This window comes from Chinchilla lanigera, unplaced genomic scaffold (assembly GCF_000276665.1).
Source record: "Chinchilla lanigera isolate Chin_1 unplaced genomic scaffold, ChiLan1.0 scaffold00214, whole genome shotgun sequence".
In the NCBI taxonomy this organism is placed as follows: Eukaryota; Metazoa; Chordata; class Mammalia; order Rodentia; family Chinchillidae; genus Chinchilla; species Chinchilla lanigera.
Genome location: NW_004955615.1, coordinates 218,735 through 239,498, shown reverse-complemented (window position 1 = coordinate 239,498; position 20,764 = coordinate 218,735). Strand labels below are relative to the sequence as shown.

Sequence of the window (20,764 nt, the reverse complement as noted above, 5' to 3'; positions counted from 1 at the left end):
CGATGTACTTTATGTTTGCCTATAACTAACTATGTAGCCCAAGCTGACCTCGAACTCTCACTGAACTTCCTGCCTCAGCCTTCTGAGTGCTGGGATTCAACGTGTGTGCCACCATGCCCAGCTTTGAGCCCTTCCTGGGCAACTTAGTGAGACCTTTGTCAAAAGAAAAACTAGAAAGGGTTGGGGTTGACGTGCAAATATAAAGGCACTGGATTTCATCCCCAGTAATGCAAACAACAAAAATATGCCTTCTTAGAACAATGAACATCAAGTGTGTACAAACATACATTGCAATGTAGTACACATGAATATACATACGCAAAGTGCATAACATCTCACTTAATTCCTTTTTTCAGACAGAGTTTCACTATGTAGTTTAGACTGCTTTGATCTCACTATGTAGCCTAGGCTGGCCTCCAACTCACAGTGGTCCTAGTGCCTCAGCTTCATGCATGCTGGGATTACACATGTGCAGCACCACCACAAGAGTTAAGATCAGAAAATGCATGCTTGGGGGAATATCGATACCGACTGGTGTGTCAGGTGCAGAACATCACACCTCAGTCACCTCATACGTCTGAGTTATCCGTCAGCAGCACTTGAGGTGAGCAATATCCTAGGTTTCATCAAGGCCCAGGAGGGGCATGCTGTGATGGACCAGTGAGGCTGAACAGAGGGAGGGCTGTGGAGCAGCTGCTCCCCACACACCCCACCTTTCTGATGCCCAGGGTGGGGAGGGTATTGCTCATAATGACACAGCTGAGGTTGAAGATCCCTCAAGCAAGTGACCCAGTCCGGTACAGGGCTTTAAGATCTTGGGCCTTGCACGACTTTGGTTTGCCATGTCTGTTCACTGAAGAAGCTAAAGAACAGAGTTCTATGCAGGAACACAGCCCTATTCTCTGGGTTGGTGAAAACATTTCAGGGTGGCCCTAGGTGGGGGTGCCTATATTGGGATGTGCTCACCCCACAACACTGTCTGCCTTCATAGTGTCCACTTGGGGCTCCTCCTGTGCCCTAGAGCATGAACTCTTGCCTAGCACATCCAGGCCCTCAGCTCAGTGCCCAACACCCCAAGACGTAATTAAGAGAATAAAATGGTTTGCCTGATATTATACATGTCCCCTTTAGTAGGTTCTGTTTATGGAACAAAAGCAGTTACTGAGGGGCTGGGGATTTAGCTCAGCTGCAAAAGCGCCTGCCTGGCAAGCGCAAGGTCGTGAGTTCGGTTCCTGGTACCGGAGAAAAACCAAAAAAAAAAAAAAGCAGTTACTGAGATGGGATGAAGAAGATAGAATATGAGGAAGGATTGTGAGTAACTGCATGTATGAGAGTGTGCATGAAAAGTGGTTGTGCGTGGTTGTGTGTGGGTGTGGTTTCTCTATGGGACACTAAGGCTTCTTCCCCTCCAGAGAGCAAATAGCAGAGATTCTCAATGTCCATTCCCAGGTCAGATGAAATTCAGTGAGCACCCTGCAGTGGTCTGACACAGATGAATTCTTTGAAGTCTTTTGTTTCATCATAAAAATGCGGGAGAGGTTTGCACTCTCCCTGTGCACATAAAAGTTCCCTCCACCTGGCCCAGGGATACTGGCATCCAGGGACAGAAACAACACTCACTGTCCCGGGAGAATGAAAGGCTCACAGCAGGACCCCTCCAGATGGTCAGCAAGGCTGCTTTTCTGGTTCCCCTGGATGTTTCCTTCCTCACCCATCGCCTTTGTCTTTCCGGGTCATCATGATCGCTGAGGGCCCACTGCGGCAGAACTTTGTCAGTCACTGGTGACTGCCCCGAATCCTCTGTGGGTCCAGTGGTGATGCTCCCTCATGGGAATGCTGTCGTTCCTGGAGTGTCCACTGTGGTTCATATGCTGGGCAGATGCAGGCAGGTGTCCCATCCCACCTGTCTCGGGACCCCTGGCAGCTGGCTTCTCAGCATCTTAAAGAGGTGGACAGAGTTCAAGGTCACCCAGAGGTCCCTGGAGAGGGATTTCCAGACCAGACTGCTCTGGTGATATTTGCCTGTGCCCGTGGGATTCTCAGCTGACTCTGCGCCAGATTTGGGGCAGGTCGCCTTCCTGTTGGAACCCAGGGTGGACGATGTGGGTGAGCTCCGCTTGTGGGCACTGGGAATGAGACGGAGTCCTTCCCAGAATCTACAACTCCCAGTGGCCTGGGCACCCTGGAGAGGGCACTACGAGGAGTGCAGCGCAGCATGTCCCACTATGCCCAGCTCCCTTGGGCTTGTGGGCTGGGGTGAGGTAGGGTGGGGCCTGAATAGACTGGGTAGAGAGCACAGAGCTCACCGCAGCAGAAAGCAGGGCTGGACCATTATGAGCTCTGTGAAGTTCACCCAGCTTCTCGTTCCAGTCAACAAACGTCTGCACTACTTTTCATAGCTACTCAGGGATTCTACCCAACCTCTATAACCAGAGCCTGGGGCTTTAGCCAGGGGCTCCAAGTGCTGCTTTTGAGGAGGCAGGTTACCCATCCTGGGCCCCACCAGGCACGATTTGCTCTTCCAACCAGTGAGCAAGAATCTCCCTACCGCAGCCAAGACTGCCCAGGGACCCATCCACCCATCAACATCCATCACACACCCCATGTTCCCACCTGTCTGCCCACCCCTACCTCCTCTTCCTTTCTGTCCTTCCTCTTGGTCCTGCTGTCCCTATTCCTAGCCTCTGCTCCCGCCTACCCAGTCTCTCCCTCGGAGTCTGCGCCCCACGCTTGAGCACTTCCCTGGCAAGTGAACCCTTTGGACACTCAGAGTCCTCTCTTGCCTCGCTGGTCTCATCCCTGCTGCTCTTGCCTGGACCTGCTTCTCCTCTCCCTGGCCCTGACATGAGACCCTCTGTTCTGGAGGGGCCGTGAACAGCAGGTAGCAGAGGGATTCTCTCTAAGCCTCGGAGTTCAGCCATCTCCTTGTGGACCTGCGACGCTAATCCTCTGCTGGGAAGCTCCCACCCCTAATTCCTTCCACCCCTTTGTACCTCCTTATCCGCCCCAAACCTTCCCCACGGATCTCCTCCTCAGAGAGCCTCTCCCCAGCACTGTCGTGGCACAGTGTTCCCAGGTCTGTGTGTCCCGGTTTCCTGCCTCTGCCCAGATGGATCTGTCCTCAGAGCTCAGCCTGTGGCACTCCCCTTCTTCCCGCCACCGCCTCAGTCTCCTGGAGGCCAGAGCCCAGCGCAGGTGACCCCTCAGGAGAAAGCAGGAGGGAGGCAGGAGACAGGTGTACCTGGGACTGTGCCAGGGAAAATGAGGCATGGGGCGCTCTGGTATGGACCCTCCCTCAGGAGGACCCATTGGAGGCAGAAAGGAGGTTTGGCTCCCTCTCCCCTCCTGGAGATCAGAGATCCACCCAGCGGCTCCCCTGCCAGGCTCTGCCCTCTGGGGCATTTTCTGGGCCTGCAGGAGGCCCGGGGCCGCAGGAGGGGAGGCCCTGGAGGCTGTGCCTGGTCCCTGCAGAGCTCCAGGTCCTGGCAGCGGCTGAGGCTGATTGCTGAGTCTGAGGGCCTGGGCTGGCCCCGTCCTTCCCTCCACGGTTGGGGTCCTGGGGGTGAGGTGCTTCTTGCTGTGGCTGCAGCCCAGCCCTGCCCTGCACCCATCCGCCTCACAGTTCAGGTCTGCTGCCTGTGGCCGCCGGCTGTGCAGACTCCGTCTAGAGGAAGGCGGGGTGGTGGCACGCTGTCCCTGCGAGCCTGGTCCCAGCAGTGCACCGCGGGGCCTGGTCCTGTCTCTTGAGGGCATGTTTGGACCCATGTGGTCCTGGTGAGGTCAGAAGCCAGAGAAGCAAGGTGGCGTCTGTGCAGACGCGATCTCAGAGCCACAGAGCCTGAGGTGAGGGTGGTGGTGGGGAGCAGACAGCGAGAAGTGCGGGTGCTGCGGCGCTGCCCATGCCTGGGTGACGAGGGGCTGGCGCCTCCGCCTGGGCACAGCGAGCGCTGTTGGGCTCCGAGACCCTCCAGACACGGCTCGGGCGGGGCCCTGCAGGGGTGCAGAGGTGCGGGCCAAGCTAGGACGCCCTGCACAGCCAGGATATGGATCTCACTCCTGCGGCCCACGGGAGGCATGCACTGCCCACCACCCAGCCCAGCTATGGCATCTCTGCTGTGGGTCCCCTCCCTGAGTCCTGTCTGACTCACACAGGACCAGGGCAAGGGGGAAGTCCCGCGGCAGCAGGGGCCCAAGTCTGACCCGGCCCAGGGCAGCAACACACGAGGGCCACGCCGCTGGTGTCCGCTGCCCCTGCTCTCCTCCCGGGAAGGACCACGGGGAGACAGCTCAGGCTTCCAGGCCTCATGGTCTTTGCGATGCTGAAGCAGCTGCTGGCGACACGTGAAGAAGAGAGGAGCGGACGCGGCTGTGCTCTGATGGAACCTGCGGAACAGGCCCAGGTTTGACCTTCGGGCTGCAGGTGTCAGACTCCCGGCCGGACACGGTGAGGTCCTGGTGCTGCAGACAGAGGGTGAGTTACGGCCTCCGGGAGCACTGCACGGGGCCTACTGCCTCTGGGCCCCGGGCCCTGGTGCGGAGTAGAAGACGGGGCCCCTCACTTTCGGGGAGACAGCGCTGACGTGGGCGCCGCCGTCCTCTTCAGTACCTAGTTCGCTTTTCCGCGGTGGTGAGCGGATCGCGGGGCCTGCGCCCTCTCGTGGCCGCAGCCGGTGCAGCAGGGCTGTCCGCGTTCCCGCCCCAAGGCGGGTCCCCAAGAAGGAAAGGATCCCCGTGGAAAGCCAAAGGGTAGGAAAGATGGGGACCCCCGGAGGCAAAGGGGAGAAAAGACAGCATTTCTCGCTGCGTCTTATAAAACCCAATACTTTTGCAGTCCGCCCTCTTCGTGTTAACATGAATGAACCAGGTCAGACTGTAGTTCACACATTGCTGCCCCCGGGGTGTGACGTCCAGGACAGCAGGGTCACCATGTGGTGACCGGATGTGGACCATGCAAGGGGCAGCCCCGGCCCAGGGACTCTGCCTGGCTCTCCTCTCCCCAGGATCTCCTCCGTGCCACGCCAGAACTGCCCGAGGCCCGAGCAGCCAACACAGGGGACCTCCTGGACGCTACGCTGGTCCGGCCTGTGACCTGACTGCATCTCCCAGGCCCTGCAGGACCGGGCCATGTCCGCATCACTGCTGTCAGGTTACTGGGCTGTGACCCTGGAGCTTCGCGCCCCATGAGCTCCGAGGCTGCCCAGGCCATCAGGTAAGGAGTGGGGAGGGCTGTGAGGCCAGGGGCCCTTTCTTCTCTCTTCCTCTTCTTCATTTTTTGTTTTTTTGTAAGTACTGGGAATCAATCTCAAGCTCTTGCGCTGGCCATGCAAGTACTTGTGCTGCTGAGCTACATCCCCCACCCCATCTCTTCCCCTTCTAAGTTACCTTTTTTTTTAATTTTAAGGAAAATAATTTTTTTTAAAAAACAACAATAGCAAAATACCAGCAACATAGACAAAATCAAAACAAAGCAAAACCAACAAAAATCATACAGGGTTTTAGAACAAAATGATAGGAATTAACAGTGGCTGTGATGTTACATATTGTTGTCCTCAGCGAAGTTGCTCAGATTACCAGATGCAAGATTGCTGAAAGCATTAAACAGAATACACAATAAAAACAAAAAAAAATTAGAAACAATACAGAGTTTCACTAGACAAGATGGAAGGAATTCACCAATGGCTATTATACAGCATAGTGTTGTCTTCAAATTAGTTGTTCAGATCACCAGACATAAGCATGCAAAATTGGTCAAAAAGAGAAAAAAAGGCATTCACTGTTCCTTTCAATAAACCATCAGACTTCAGCAGTACACTTACCCCAGCTCTCCTTCTATGTACATGTGTATGCCCAGATTTTCCCTCTCTTCTTTTTCTCTTTCCCTCACCCCAGTTGTTCCTTCCTTTCAGCAAGTTGCTTCCCTTTCTAAATTAGCTTTCAACAAAGTGTAGAATATACATAGCCTAAAAATTTACATCTTCACAAACTTTAGCACTCTAACTTGCAGAACTGATGCTTCGTACCTGCTTGCTGTATTTTGAGGTTTTCCAAGGGGAACAACACAATAAAGGACACTTACTGATAAGATTATTTATAATAGTCAGCCAAAGCGTCATATACAAAAACAGTACAGGAATTCTCTCCACACACTAAAGACTAAAGAATCCAGCTGAGGGTCTGGATCCCATGATAATGTCCTGCATGAGTCCAGCTGAAGATCTAGAGCCCATAGCAATGCCTCATGCAGGTGTGTTTCATGTATCTGTACTAGGAAGTCCCAAAGATCAGTGGTGGAAGCTAGAAAGTCTGTGCCAGCAGGATGAAGGCTCTGTTCTAGCACACTGAAGGATCTACACTGGAGCCAGGAAATGATGCTCAAATTAAGAACCAGAGCTCCACTGGAAAATACCACAGTCATCCTCAGCAACAGTGAGGTCCTCAGCTCCTCCAACAAGAACAGCTGAGTTCATCAGGAAAGTCAGCTTGACAAAGTCCTCCAGGAGAACTAACAGCTCCCAGCAGCTTCCCAACAGCTTCTCTGGTTCTGCCTCTTATGCTGCCGGCAGCACTCCTCAGATGGGACTGCCACACCGAACACCATCCTGATTCAGTTCAGCTGGGTGCTACAAGCTGACCAGCAGTTGTCAATCCACAGAAACACCCAAACACTAATTCTGCATTTCTGCCCATCGCCCTGGGACTGACACCCAGTATCCCACACTCTGTCTTTGTGAATTTGACAATGGCAGCTACCTCCTGTGAATACTCATACAGCCTCTGTCCTCTGGGACCCAGGCTACCTGACTTAGCATGATGTCTTCACAGTCTGTGGTGTTGTAGTGTGGTTGGAATTTCCCTCAATTCAATCGTTGAATTGCGTTCCAAGCTTCCTCCTTCACGCACGACAGTTCTTAGGAACACAAGTTCTGCTGCCAGTTTCAGGGTGCAAATCCCAGCTCAGCCTCTGCTAGCTGTGTACCCGCAGTCCAGCTTCTCCACTCTCTGAGTTCAGAGGCCCATGCTGACAACGGATCCTCCGTCACCAGGTGGCATGAGGTGCTCGCTCTGGATCTAGAGGAGGGCTGCCTCTCTCAGGCCCTGGTGGGAGCCAAGGGCACTTCTGTCCCATTGGCCCTGCCCAGGAGCCCTGCACAGGCTGTGTCCCCCGCCAGCTCCAGCCCCTGGTGGACAGCCCCACCCGCTCCAGCCTTCTCTAGTGACCCGGTCGGAGCTCCCCCAGCCACCTCCACCTTTGTCTCTGCAGTTTATGGATGCAGCTTCCAGTTCTTCTAGGTCTCTAGTCTGAGCTCACAGAGATGCCACCCCCACGAGCCAGTCCCCAGTCTTAAATCCTGCTGGGGTGAATGCTTGACCCAAGGAAGACTTCCTCAATGTCACCAGAGGCAGGAAAGATCTGAAGCAGGCTGAAGACTGAAGTGCTAACAGTGAGGGAAAACTGGGGTGTCTGCCCTATTTTATCTCTCTTTTAATGTTTATGTGATTCCTTTAAAAGAGTTAAAGCATGACCAGAATCTTGGGTTCCCTTCACTTAGCTATCAAGTGTTTCTCATCCAGATCTCACCAACACTGCCTGTGTTAATGACAACCTCCCCCAATATCACTTGAAGAAATAACTAAGTGTGTTTTTTAATGACCTGCTGTTTTTTTTTTTTTAAAAAAACTGCATTTCCTTTGATTTATGCTTTTAAAAAGTCCTACTGCTTTCAGACCTGATGAACTCCTCATTGCTTTTGTCCACTGTGTTTGGCAGAAAGAGGGCATGCAAAGATGTCCACCCTGAGATGCTCAGAACCCACAACTGTGTCCTGTTCCAGAAAGAGGGGAATTAAGGGAGGTGAAAAGTTAAGACGGCTAAGCAGCCCACCTCAAGTTGGAGAGGTCGTTCTGGGTCAGCCAGGTAACCAGGTGGCCCTGGGGAGCAGCCACAGGCTTGTGGTGGTGGAAGAGGTGGTGGAAGAGGACCAGAGTGACCCCTGGAGGGCAGGGCTTGGGCAGCACAGGTGACCTTGGGCTTCACAATGCATGAATCTGGATCTCCCTCCAGGCTCTGGGTGGGACTAGCCCTGTGGGGACCCATGAACAGACTCCTGCCCTACAGAACTGCTAGATGCTGCTACGTTTGTCTGTCTAAGCCGTGAAGTGGTAATCGGGCAGCCAGGATGCTAGCACAGGTACCAAGGCATGTGCAGATGTTGGGACATTTCGCACTCATGGCTCCCATTGCTTCATAGATCTGTCCTTGTCTCTTAAGCTCTCCAGGACCCTGCGGACTAAAACTCCCCAGCAGTGCTGAAGCCTTTTACACTAGCTCCACACTGTTGTAGCTCTGTGATCTTTCTCTTACTTGTCCCTGGACCTTGTGGGGTTGAAATTATGCAGGAGTCAGGGAATCAGCACTTTCACAGTGTTGCTCAAGAGTAGAGAGGTTTCTGCTTTGCTTCTGGGATAGATTTCTGTGTGGTTTTGGCAGTTGTGGCAGCGGATTAAGCCAGTGTCTGTGCAGTAATGTACATGGCCTTCTCTTGTGCCTCACTGATCGTGCCTACTTATTGCTGTGGCTGTGGAGCTTGGACTACTCACTCCCTACACGAAAAGTGTGACCGGGTCCTCTCCATCCTTCCACTGCTGACTGTGACACGTGGACTGCACTTACGTTTCCATCTGGAACAAACCTGCATCTCTGTGCAGTGAGGTATTTGCCAGTGCAGACTCGTTTATCTATGTTGTGCTATGGATTTTAACAGACCGCACCCCAGCTACTTAATACTGATATGATTGCACTGAGACCCACACAGAACCAGACCAGACCTTCTGACACAAGAGGAGTCTTTATTGGGTGGGAGAGTGACACCACTCTGTCCAGCAGACTAGGACAGCCCTGAGCTGAGCAAAGGGTGAGGTTTTTAAGTCATTTTTGGGGAACTGTGTCTGTGGGCCAGAACGCTTTCCAGGAATGGGTGTCAGTGGGCCAGAACTGCCCAAGCAGTGTGGGTTGTTGAACGTCTGTTCTGCCAAGGTAGATGAGGACAGGGCTGGCTTTTGTTGAGGGGAACTGGAGGGGAATAGGTGAAGAGGAAAGAGTTTTTATTAACTCTTTAATAAAGAGTTTAAATCCCCCATGGGCGGGGTGAGTTGCCTTATGACTTATCATTTCAGACTTGACCTAACAAGGATATGGGTGATATGTCTTGTCGGTAGCTACTTCCTACTGAGGATGGGCATAGTTAGGTTTGCTTTAGGGTATTTTATCCGGATTGTCAGTTGGGACTGGCTAGAATTGGAAATCTGAAAGAAGCATAAGGTTAAAATTTTGGGTTGTTAACTTTTGGACCGTGTTGTGAATGAGGAAGAAAACGCAGGGTGTTGTGAGAAAAGTACAAATGGTGGTGAGGGGTCTCAGCGGTGCCCAGGTGGGTAGAGGAATTGGTTGGGCTGAACCTGCAAATGAGCTGAGTTTTTGTCAGGCTTCGGTGAACATTGTTCTGCATAGGATCGGAGGAGGTGGTGCGTAAAGGAGAAAAGATGCAGGTAATTAGTGAGAGGGCTTGGAGCAGCAGGGGAAAGCTGAAGAAGGAAAAGCCATCCATACATGAGTTTGAAGGGGTTGAGGCCAGAGGGTTGGTGGGAGGCAGCGCGAAGCTGGGTCAGAGCCATAGGCAGGAGGGATGGCCATGACTGCTGAGTCTCTATGGAGAGCTTAGAGAGATGCACCTTAAGGAGATGGTTAGGTTTTTCTACCTTACCAGAAGACTGAGGGTGGTAGGGAGTACACAGGGCCCCCTGGATGTTAAAGGCCTATGAAACTTCTTGAGTGACATTGGAGATGCCTCCCAGTCCACTAACCAACTGAATGGATCAGGGTAGGCTGAAATGGGGAATGATTTCTGTGAGAAGGGTCTGTGTGACGGTGTCTGCTGTTTCATGTGTCGTGGGGAAGCCTATCCATCCTGTGAATGTGTCCACCCAGGTGAGGCTGCATTGAAGATTTTTGTGCCTGGGCATGTGGGTAAAGTCAATTTGCCAGTCTTCTCATGGTAGTGTTCCCCTAAACTGGTGTGGGGAAAAAATGAGGGCAGGTTGAAGAGAGCCTTGTGGGTTTGTTTTGGAGCATACTGTGCATTGTGAGATGTCCTGCAATAAGGATGTTAGGCCAGGATAGAAGATGATGGGGTCTGGGAGCCTTTTTAGTGGTCTCCAACCCATGTGTAGAGAGTTGTGTAGTTGGCTAAGGAAATGTCAGGTGTGGTCATCTGGGAGATAGCACTTCCCACTCAAGAGGAGCCACCCTCTGGGCAAGGGGAAGCATCTTTCTGGGACAATTGTTTGAGCTGTGTGTCTGAGTAGGTAAACCTAGTGGGAGATAAAGGGGGGGGGCAACTAAGGCCTGGGAGCTAAGAGGGAGATGGGGGGGTGCCATGGGTTGACGACTACCAACCTGGCTGTTTTATCTGCCTGATTGTTTTCTTCTGTGATTTTGTCAGTGACCTGTTGATGGCCATAGCAGTGGATGATGGCAACCTGGGTTGGAAGGGTGGCAGCTGAGAGGAGTTGAAGGATTAAATTTCCATTTTGAATGGAAGAGCCTTTTGTGCTTACAAAACCACTTTCTGCCCAGATGGCAGCATGGTGGTGGACTATGTAGTAGGAGTATTTAGAGACTGTGTGAATGTTTACAGTGGTTCCCAAGGCCAAGGTCAGGGCACGGGTGAGGGCTATGACTTCTGCCTTTTTTGATGAAGTGCCAGGGAGAAGAGGATTGGCCTCAATGGTTTGGGTCAAGGAGACTATAGCATATCCTGCTCAGGGTCCATCTGGGCTAGAGGAGGAGCTCCCATCTATGAACCAGGTGTGTTGGGCTTGGAATAGGGGTTGGGTATGAAACAGGAGTGTGGGGACTGTACATCTGAAAGAGGAAGATGAGATGCTGGGTTGAGGGCCCCAAAGAGCTTTAGTGAAACCTGAGTGTTGTTGATGAAGGTGACGTGAAAAAGTTGGAGGTGAGAGGAAGCTAGAAGGTGTAGAGCTTGATGTGAGAGAAGGTCCATAAGACAGTGGGGGAAATAGACTGTAATCTGCCCCTGGACTGAAGTGTTAGTTTTTGGGTTTCCTGCATCAGGGTGGCAGTGTCCTCCAGAGCCCTAAGACAAGGAAACCAACCTCGAGTTGTTGGGTCCAGCTGTTTAGACAGATATGCTATGGGGGCAAAATCTGGGCCCTTGTATTGACCCAAGATTCCTAAGGCTGTCGCATGAGATTCTGAAGTGAATAAGTGTAAGGGTTGGGTTGGATCAGAAAGGGTAAGGGTGGGTGCCTTCAGAAGCAGAGCTTTGATCTTGGTAAAGGTCCAGAGAATGAGGCAGGAGTCTGCTAGGGTTTTATCCTCTGGTCCATGAACAACATCATGCAGTGGCTTAGCCAGGAGTGTGAAGCAGGGGACCCACAAGTAGAAGTACCCCGCAAAGCCAAAGAAAGGTTGGACCTGTTGTTTTGTAGTAGGGGGTGGGACCAAGGAGCAGAGAGCCTCCCTGAGGTCGACCGTGAGATCCCTTGTGATGGATGTAAGTTGGAACCCGAGATAATGGACTGAAAGGAGAGAGAGCTGTGCCTTTGTTCTGGAAACATGGTAGCCCTTTTGGGAGAGGAAGTTTAGGAGTAAGGTGGTGTGAATGTGAGAAAGGTGAAGAGAGGGGCTGCATAGGAGCAGGTCAACTACATATTGGAACAGGTGACCAGGTTTGAGATCTAAGGTTTCCAGATCAGTCATGAGAGCCTGGCCGAAGTAGTGTGGGCTGTCCCAGAACCCCTGTGGGAGGATGAGCTAGGGTAGTTGTGAAGTGATCTGTGTGATGGGGTCTTCCAAGGTAAAGGCAAAATGTGGGTAGGAGGAGGGGTGTAAGGGAATAGTGAAGAAAGAGTCCTGAAGGTCGAGAAGTGAGAAATGGGTTGTGCCTGGTGGGATATGGCTGAGAAGTGTGTATGGGTTAGGGACTACAGGGCTGACAGGGCGGATAGCTGAGTTAATGATGTGGAGGTCTTGGACAAGCCTGTAAGAGTTGTTAGGTTTGATTATGGGGAGAATAGGGGAGTTGTATGGGGAGAGTGTAGGGGTGAGGAGTTTTTGGTCGAGGAGCCGGTCAATAAGGGCCTTCAACCCTAGTCAGTGTCTGAGCAAAATAGGGAACTGGGGGGGGGGCTTGGGAAAACTGGAGGGATCCTGGGTAGTCACAATAACGGGACAATGGTGTCGAGCCACTGCAGGTTGTGAGGTATCTTAACCATTGGATTGACATTGTCAAATGGAAAAGGAGGGGTCTGTCTGGTTATCTGTGGGTGGGGACAGGGGAAATGGAGGAGGCTAGCAGCAGCGATGGCACAAAGGGTTTTGGGAAGGAGAGTGTGATGTGTAGTTTGGCGAGTGCATCCTACCACAGTAAGGGAGTGGGACACCTAGGCATTATGAGGAAGGAATGGGTAAATAACCTAGAGCCAGTCAAGCAAGGTAGGGGCCTATGGTGAGGGGCAGTGGGGAGAAACCCCAACCCCAACAACCATGATATTTGATGGGAATATTTGACCAGAAAAGCTGGGAGAATGTGTCAACAAGGAAGGGAATTGACTCACCTGCCACCTGGACCTTTACCTTGGGCTCCTCAGAGGACAGCAGGATCTCACTGGCCTTGTCAGCAGAGGCTTGGAGTACCAGCCCCATCAGTCCTCTCCAGGCAATCCAAGCAGGTCCGTCAGGGCGGACTGAGGTTTGGGCTGCTGAGCAGGGGCAGAGGACCCCTCCCATTGTAGGAAGGGGAAATCTACCTTCCAGTGTCCAGTTTGTTTCCATTGTGGGCAGGATCTCAGGGGCAGTAGGGGATTAGGGCACAACTGTGCCCAATGGCCCTTTTGTCTACATTTGAAGCAGGCCCCTGGAGGCTGCTTGTCAGTTGGGAGCCGATCGGACTGTTTGGGGCCTGAAGCTTGAGAGTTGCTGCAAGGAGTGAACATTTTTATTTGGTGTGGGCAAGTTTTTCCTCCTTTTCCGTGTCTTCATGGCCATTAAAGACCTTAAAGACCAGGTTTAAAAGCTCACAGTGGGGAGTGTTGGGTCCCTCCTCAAGGCATTTGAGTTTTTTCTAATGTCAGGTGTTAACTAAGAGATGAAGGAGGTGTTGAGGACCAGTTGGCCCTCTGTTGAGGTTGGGTTGAGGTGTGTAAATTTAGTGAAGGCCTCCGATAGGCATGCCATGAAGGCGGTGGGGTTTTCAGTGGGTTTCTGTTTGATTTCACGCAGCTTATCCCAGTTTACCGCCTTACGGGCTTTCTTTTTGAGGCCTGCCAAAGGGCAGATCATTCGATCTTGGGCTAGAGGACCTGGAGTGTTGGGTTGGTAGTCCCATCAGGGATCAACCCTAGGGACTGCCTGTTCCCCCATGGGAAGGTCTGATCTGTATGGTGTGTCTTATCTGCACGGGCCCAGGCGGCTAGCCACATGTTCTTTTTATCCTCTGGGCTGAGGGTGGATGAGAAAAGAGTGTAGAGGTCATTCCAAGTAAGTTGGTACATTTGGGTCAGGTGTTGGAACTCTGGTGTACGAGGAGGGGTCAGAAGTGAAAGCCGAGACCAAGGTTGTGAAAGATCGGGGAGTGACCAAGGTTGATGGACATAGACGAGTCCCTCTGCTCCTGCCACTTGTCTCAGAGGGAAAACCCCACATAGGGGCAGGAGGGGAGGAGCAAGCAGAGCAGCCCACGAGACAGTTTTGGAGTGGCTGTGGGAGGTAGGTGGGGAAGGGAGAGGTGACTCAGGGGTTGAGTTCACCGTGGAGCCATATCTGGAGGGACATCAGGGTTGGCCTGGGGAAGGGCTGATCATTCCCTAAGGGGTGGGTCATCAAGCGGCTCAGGGAAGGAGGAAGTTTGGGAAGGGTTGTCAGAGAGGAGGTGTTGCAAGGCAGGGAATTTAGCCTGGAGAATCTCCTGGAGGCTACATGAAAGAGAGTTGAGGCTTGTTACAAAGAGGGAAGAAAGGTTGGACATAAGGCAACTTGGACCACTTATCATTTCAGGGACAGTAATTGTCTAAGCCCCGCAGGATGTTGAAGTCAAGAGTACCCTCAGGTGGCCAAATAGACTCATTCTCTACTTTGTATTGTGGCCAAAACAACCTGAGTGGCCTGGGTTGTTCCTCAGAGTTGAACATCTGGTTCAGCCAAGGTGGATGTGGTTGGGGCTGGCTTTTGTGGAGGGGAACTGCGGGGAAACAGGTGAAGAGGAAGGAGTTTTTATTATTGAGAGCTTAAGTCCCCCACAGGGAGGCTGCCTTAAGACTTATCACTTTCTTCCTTTCTTCTTTTTTATTTGGGTCTCACTATGTATTATTGCAGGTTGGTCTTAGACTCTGTGTAGCCCAGGATAAGGCGGGAGAGCCACAGATCAAAACCAACCTGTGAAATGTAACAACTTCACCAGGTCTCAGTCTTAAAATAAAAAATAAACAGGGATGGAGATGCAATTGAAAGCAATGGCTCTGCATTCAGCAGTTAGAATCACAATCAGTCAGTCAGTCAATCATTCAGCATTAAAATGGAAAAATCAACTAAAAATATGCTGAAGTGGTAGATCAATGCAGAGTCCCCAATCTTAGGACCACCACCAAAAACAAAATCAAAGTTATGACAGTATTATAAAAAAAATGATGTCACCCCACAGAGCACAGGAGAGAAATCACTGTCTATAAACAGTTGACTTGGAATTTTGAGGATCATATGCCAATCAGCATGGCAAGGTAGAGCCAGTGAGGGTGTGAGAGATGCCCACAGAACTGGGCCCCAGTAAGAAGGGGAGGTAAGCAAGGAGCTGGACATTTCCACTGGGACCCCATGAGGGACCCAATATAAATGATTCCTCTGTTATTGAGGAATCAGGTCTGAGGACCAGAAGACTTTTCTCTGAATGAGGCTAAGAAACTAAATGGGAGTTCCTACAAAGAGCAATACTAACGTTTTTTTTTTTTTTTTCCTACCAGCAGCAGTGGCTGAACCTGGAAGGTGCTGAGCTACATCCCCAGAACTTTTAAAATATTTGAGACAGGGTCTTAAGAAGTTATGCAGACTGGATTCAAACTCATTATCCAAGGGAGCACATGGTGCTGCACACCTGTAATCCCAGCACAGGGGAGGATGAAGCAGGAGCATGACCACATGTTTGAGGCCAGCTTCAGCTACACAGTGAGGACAAGGCCAGCCTGACCTATACAGCCGGTCACTGTCTCAGGACAGAAATGAAGAAAGTATTTGTGGCCTGTCTGTCTCAGCCTCAAAGTTAGTGGCATTATATGCCCTGTAACAATACACAACTCAATGTTGAGTTTTTTTGCCTTATTGAGACATGGTTTCACTATGAAGTTCAGGCTGCTTTGAATTCACCTTGAGTCGTAGGCTGTCCTGCAACTCATGGTGATCCTGATCCTTCTGCCTCAGCCACCTGAGTGCTGGGATTACAGATGTAGGTCACTATGTCCTGCTACAGTGGTGACTGTTAAGACCCAGCAGTATCCCTGAGGGCAGGGAGGGACACTTATTCTTTTGTGCCAAAAGAGAAAAGAGGTGTTTCCAATGGGACCAGCAGAGTGAGCTGGCTTGAGAAGGTGAGATCTCAGACAGAAGCTTCTGCAGAGCTGAGTGTGCAGTTCCTATGGGCAGAAGAGGGGGTCACACATGTCAAAGTGTCCTTGGGGAGGTTGGAGAGGAGGAAACACAGGTCCAACCCCAAGATCCTGTCATCCTAGTGTATCTGACCCATGGCCTTTGCCTTTAGTATCAGGGTTCTTTCCACAGGGAACATTTCCAATGCAGGATGGTTCCACAGTCAGTCATCAGGGCTTTTAGACTGAAAGAGAAGAATATGAGGCTGAAGCATATATATTTTGACTAAAAATAAATTCAGGAATTGAGGTATACTGGATCTAAATGAACTAAAGGACTTGTGACTTTCTCTGTGTTTCATGCTACTGGCAGTTAAGCTATGAGCCTCAGCACTAAGCTGCATCCCTGTTCAGTGTTTTGTTTTCATACTCTATGGTGTTACTTCAGCCCGATAGAATGCCTGCTCCCCCAACTGCTGCACAGGAAAGCATTTGTCAGCACAGTCAAGGACCAAAAACTAAGTATCCTAGATGCACTCATGACCAGGGTCATGGATTTTGGTGTCAGGGTAACACCATGGATTCCAGCGAAGGAGTTTTCCCATTGCTCTTAGCCTGTTCCAGGCCTTGCTGTGGCCCTTGTGGCACAGGATCCTGCCACCAAATGTTTGCTGTCACAGTATCTCCCAAGGACTTTCTTTCCCAGGAAGCTTCCCACTTATTTCTCACACCTTGGGTTCACCAGTGGCTCCCACAGCAGGCAGGCTCACAGCTTCAACACTGCCCAGAGGAACCCTGCATTACAGAGTTAATCCCATACATGCATTTCATGTTGGCAACCACAGATTAATCCAAAAGAAGGACACAGAAATGAGGAGGAAAAGCTGAGCATAAAGATCCACGCATATAATCATAGCTTTGTGGAAAGTAGGAGGAAAGATAAGTGCAAGTGAAGACCAGATATCTAGAAGGTCATTGTCTGGAAACAGATATTTCTGTGGCTGCGGCTCAGTTGGCAGGCTATAGAATAAGTCCCAGTGACAAGGGTATGTTAGGAAGGGGGAGAAAAACCAGGAAGCATGGAGGGAACCTGTGGCTGGAGAAACCAAAAAATGGGACGGAATGAACAACATGGAATATCTCTATTTATTGCCATGAGCTCCCGAGGCCAAATCACATTGACCAGACAACTCAGGGCCTTTTCTCCCCAGTGACTGCAGATTCATGAGCTCTGAGCTGGAAACTGGGACAAATGAGCATGGAGGAAACCACATGATTCACATGCAAATCTCTTTTGGACTTCTCCTCCAACTCTGTCCAGGGTGAACAGATCCCCCAAACTAGGTGCCCGCAGATATATAAGAGAAAAGAAAACCAAGAGAGCCAAAATCCTGTGATCAGGTGCTAGCAGCCTCTAGGACTGACTGACTCCTGATTAACATCTTCAGCAACCTTTTTATTCAGAATCAACCCAGGAGGCAGCAGAGGAATTGGAGGATATCAACCCTTTTAGCAAGGACAATACAACTCAATTATCACAGGTTTTTTTTTTTTTTTTTTTTTTTTTTTTTTTTTTTTTTTTTTTTTTTTGGTTTTTTTTTCTCCGGTACCGGGAACTGAACTCACGACCTTGCGCTTGCCAGGCAGGTGCTTTTGCCACTGAGCTGAATCCCCAGCCCCTCAATTATCACAGGAATGCGACCTGATCAGTAAGACATCAAGTTATCTTCCTTCGCCCATGTCTCAGCAAAGCACCTAGTATTGATCCCGGGGCTTACAATGCTTATGCTAGACTTCCTCCAGAAGCCAGCAACCATGGCTTGGTCAGGCCTCAAGCAGTGCACAAAATAGTAACTACAATGTCCTTCTCCACAAATCTCTTTATTTTTGAGATGAATGTGTGCATGAATGTGTTTGCATTCATTCACACATTCATCTCAAGCCTGAATTGACATCTAAGAACTCAAATTCCTAGATCTGCTCCTGTCTAGGTCCTCAGTCCACAAAGATGATATAATCTCAAGGCAGTGATTCTCCAAGGTTGCTGCCTGCTGGCTCACCTGTGCTTTTCTCACTCACACTGAAAGAAGAGTTCTGTATTCCTGGATCCCAGCAGGAAATGTATCATATGTGCATTCATCTAGATGGGGATGCAGGCTGCACATGGAGTCTGGTGCTTATTACAGAGTTGCCAGGTGCAACAGACTTCACAGTGAACAATACAAAACCAGACTGTCCTGGGGTGGTTTAGTGGCTTCACGATCCTACTCAGTGCTTTGTGAACCTGGTTCAGTCTATGTTGGAGGGCACCATTCCTGGGAACATAAACTTCTTGAGGAATCGAATGCATCTCCAGGGTTAAGTTGCTCAGCCTGGCAGTGTGGCACAGCAGCTTCTTCATGATGTCTATGGATATAAAATTCCTTACAAAGCAAAAGGTAGTGAGCTGGGAGCAGCAGCTCAGGGAAGGCAGAAAGGCACACACCTGCTCATCTGTGATCCCACAGTTTTCCAAGTGCAGGGTGGTCAGGGTGGCTGCAACATTTTTGAGGAGAATTTGGAGAGACTTAGGAGCAAAGTCAGTCAGCCTGACATAACTCAGATCCAAGTGTTTTAGCCAATAGGTCTGCTCAGCCTGGGGGAGCTGGATCCAGTCAGAGTGTGAGAGCTGGCAGTGAGTTAATGAGAGGGTCTTCAGCGGGAACGGGAGGCACCTGCAGAGAGACCAGACAGTTAGATGTGCATTTGGTGGGAAAAAGTAGGGAATGGCGGGAACAACAAGATGATGTACCAAGTATCACATGTGTCAGCCTAGACCTGGTGTGGATTTACCATCACCTGCTTGAGTGAATCTTCGATCTCCCCAGTCCCCTTTCCTCACTCCCAAGCAGAAACCACAACTCTTTCCTGATGAGGGCAGCAGGAGCCAGGCAGGACGCAAACATCAGGCAGGATGAGGCCACAGCTACTGGGCTCGCCAAAGAGGCTGCCAGCAATTTGTGTGCCTGTTCCCTGTCCTGTACCTGTGCTCCTTGCCCTCAGCCTCAGACCCCTGCACCTCCATCTGGTCACCAGCCCATCCTGTGGTACATGCTTCTCATGGGGACTGCTGGGGCATCAGAGAGGTCTTGGTATTTCTCAGCACCTTCCCTTACGTGGGGTTCTTAAGGAGGAAGTCACACACTCACCCTCACTGTGTCTGACCCCTCATCCTGGAAACCTAGCCTAGTGGCCCTGTCCAGTCTGGCTCATCTAGTATACTGGCTCAGGGACACTGTGTGCAGCACTGAGGAGTGAAAAGCCAATGGGCTTATTCTCTAGTGTTTGATCACTATCACATCTCTTGGATGCATTCTGTCCTTATTCAGCCATCTTCCTAGAACAGAGAAAGGATTTGTGACTGCAGGGAGAGCTGCACACCTTACCTGAGTACCCAGTCCAAGTGACCTTCCAGGAAGTCAACAGCTTCCATATACATCTCTTGTAGACAGTGAAGTTTGATAAACTGAGAGGTGATTTGGGTAAATAACTGCTCCGTCTTTTCTGGGGAAAGGATTGCAGGCACAGAGATGTCAGAGAGAATCAGTTTTTGTAGATTGCACATCTGGCCCAGGAAAGGGGCAAACTCAGCCAAGGTAAAGAGTGTCCAGCGGCAACCCACATTCAACTCCTGCACAGAATCAAGGTTCAGTGTTGGTAGGACCTCCGTGACCATTTTGGTACATGTGGTTGTAACCCAGAGCTTCTGACAGTGCACCTGCACCAGATCTTCCCTCTCCTGCACCCACTTGAGAAGGTAGGGGTCAACTGGACATAGATGTTGCTGATGCAGACACAGATCTAAGATGACGGTGAGGGGCTGCTTTTTTGCTCCCCTTGACCCAGGCTCCTCTCCTTTGCTCTTCTTAATGGCTTCTTCGGAGCAGACTTCCAACTCATTTCCAGCCCAGACTCTCCAGAAATTCTGCTGCTTGTCCCGCATATCTAACACCTGCAGTTTCAACCTCCTGTGGGTGAAGCAGAAATGACTCTGAGAATTTAGGCCAAGACCCAGGTTCCTCCAGTGCTTTCCTCATCTCTGAGGTCCATGGCTATCTCCACTACACTTTCTACACTGTAATTCTCTGCTTCTCTTTTCCCTCGTGGGTCCAGTCCAGTCCAGACTCCCGGTGTCCATGGGAGGAGTCAGGAACTTCTCGTTCCTTTCACCTCCACCATCAGCTGAGCTTCCAATCTGGCAGTGCCTGCCCAGGTGGGCCAGCAATGCCCGAGGCTTCTCTGATCCTCTGCCAGGCACATTCAGAAGCCACTGCTTCACCCTTTTGCCCCCACTATTTGTGACACTTTCTGCCCTTCCTGGAATTCAGGGCCCTCCCTGCAGGATACTGGGGCTCCACTCACCTGGAGGGAACCTTCTGGCTCAGCAGCACATCAAGCCCATCCAGCACAGCGTGGAACATCCTTTCTGGCATCTGGCCATCATCCACCTGAGTGTCCAAGGTCTCTACTTTCCTCATGCTCATCAGCGCTCCCATGGGCAGGTAGGGGAAGGGCCAGGACAGCACCATGGCCTTGAGGACCTCCCCATGTCCCCTGCTGAAGGCCTCCATGAACACTGGTGGGAAAAGTTCCCCTGGCAAATCTTCCAAGGCCTCCACTGCCAAGGACTTGTCCCTCAGCAAGCTCTGAACTGCCAGGATCCGTAGTAAGTGTGGGGACTGGGTGCTCATTGTGGTGAATCTGGAAGGCCAGCGGTGCTGGGGAAACACTGGGGAGAGAGACATCTTTTCAGGCAAGGCTTAGAAAATCCTTCTCTCCTATGAGGAAACAAACTTGCAGCCAAAAAGTCCTGATTTGACAAGGGTGGAATTGTACTCAGTCCATCCCACATCTATTTTGGTTTATGGTACCAGAGCCTTACTTCTGCCTACAGCAAGCCCAGAAAGAATGTCTGATGGTTCCCTGATGAACTAGGGTAAGAGCAAGATGCACATTTCCTACCACAGGACCCAGATTCTGGACCATCTGTGACATGAAGGCCAAGGAATCTGAAACTGACTACCACCAGGTTTGGGAAATATTCTGATCCTCGTCCTAAGGAAATAGAACC

General features: G+C 50.9%; 1 protein-coding gene across 1 annotated transcript; it reads right to left on the bottom strand.

Moving 5' to 3' along the window:
• Positions 1-13,162: 13,162 nt before the first annotated feature.
• LOC102005543 (PRAME family member 20-like) lies at positions 13,163-20,384 on the bottom strand. Its single transcript, XM_013510139.1, has 4 exons — positions 20,056-20,384; positions 19,080-19,658; positions 17,965-18,368; positions 13,163-13,344 (listed from the first exon to the last, which is right to left on the bottom strand). The coding sequence occupies exons 1-4, from the start codon at positions 20,382-20,384 to the stop codon at positions 13,163-13,165; spliced, it is 1,494 nt and encodes a 497-aa protein (XP_013365593.1).
• Between the last annotated feature and the right edge of the window lie 380 nt (positions 20,385-20,764).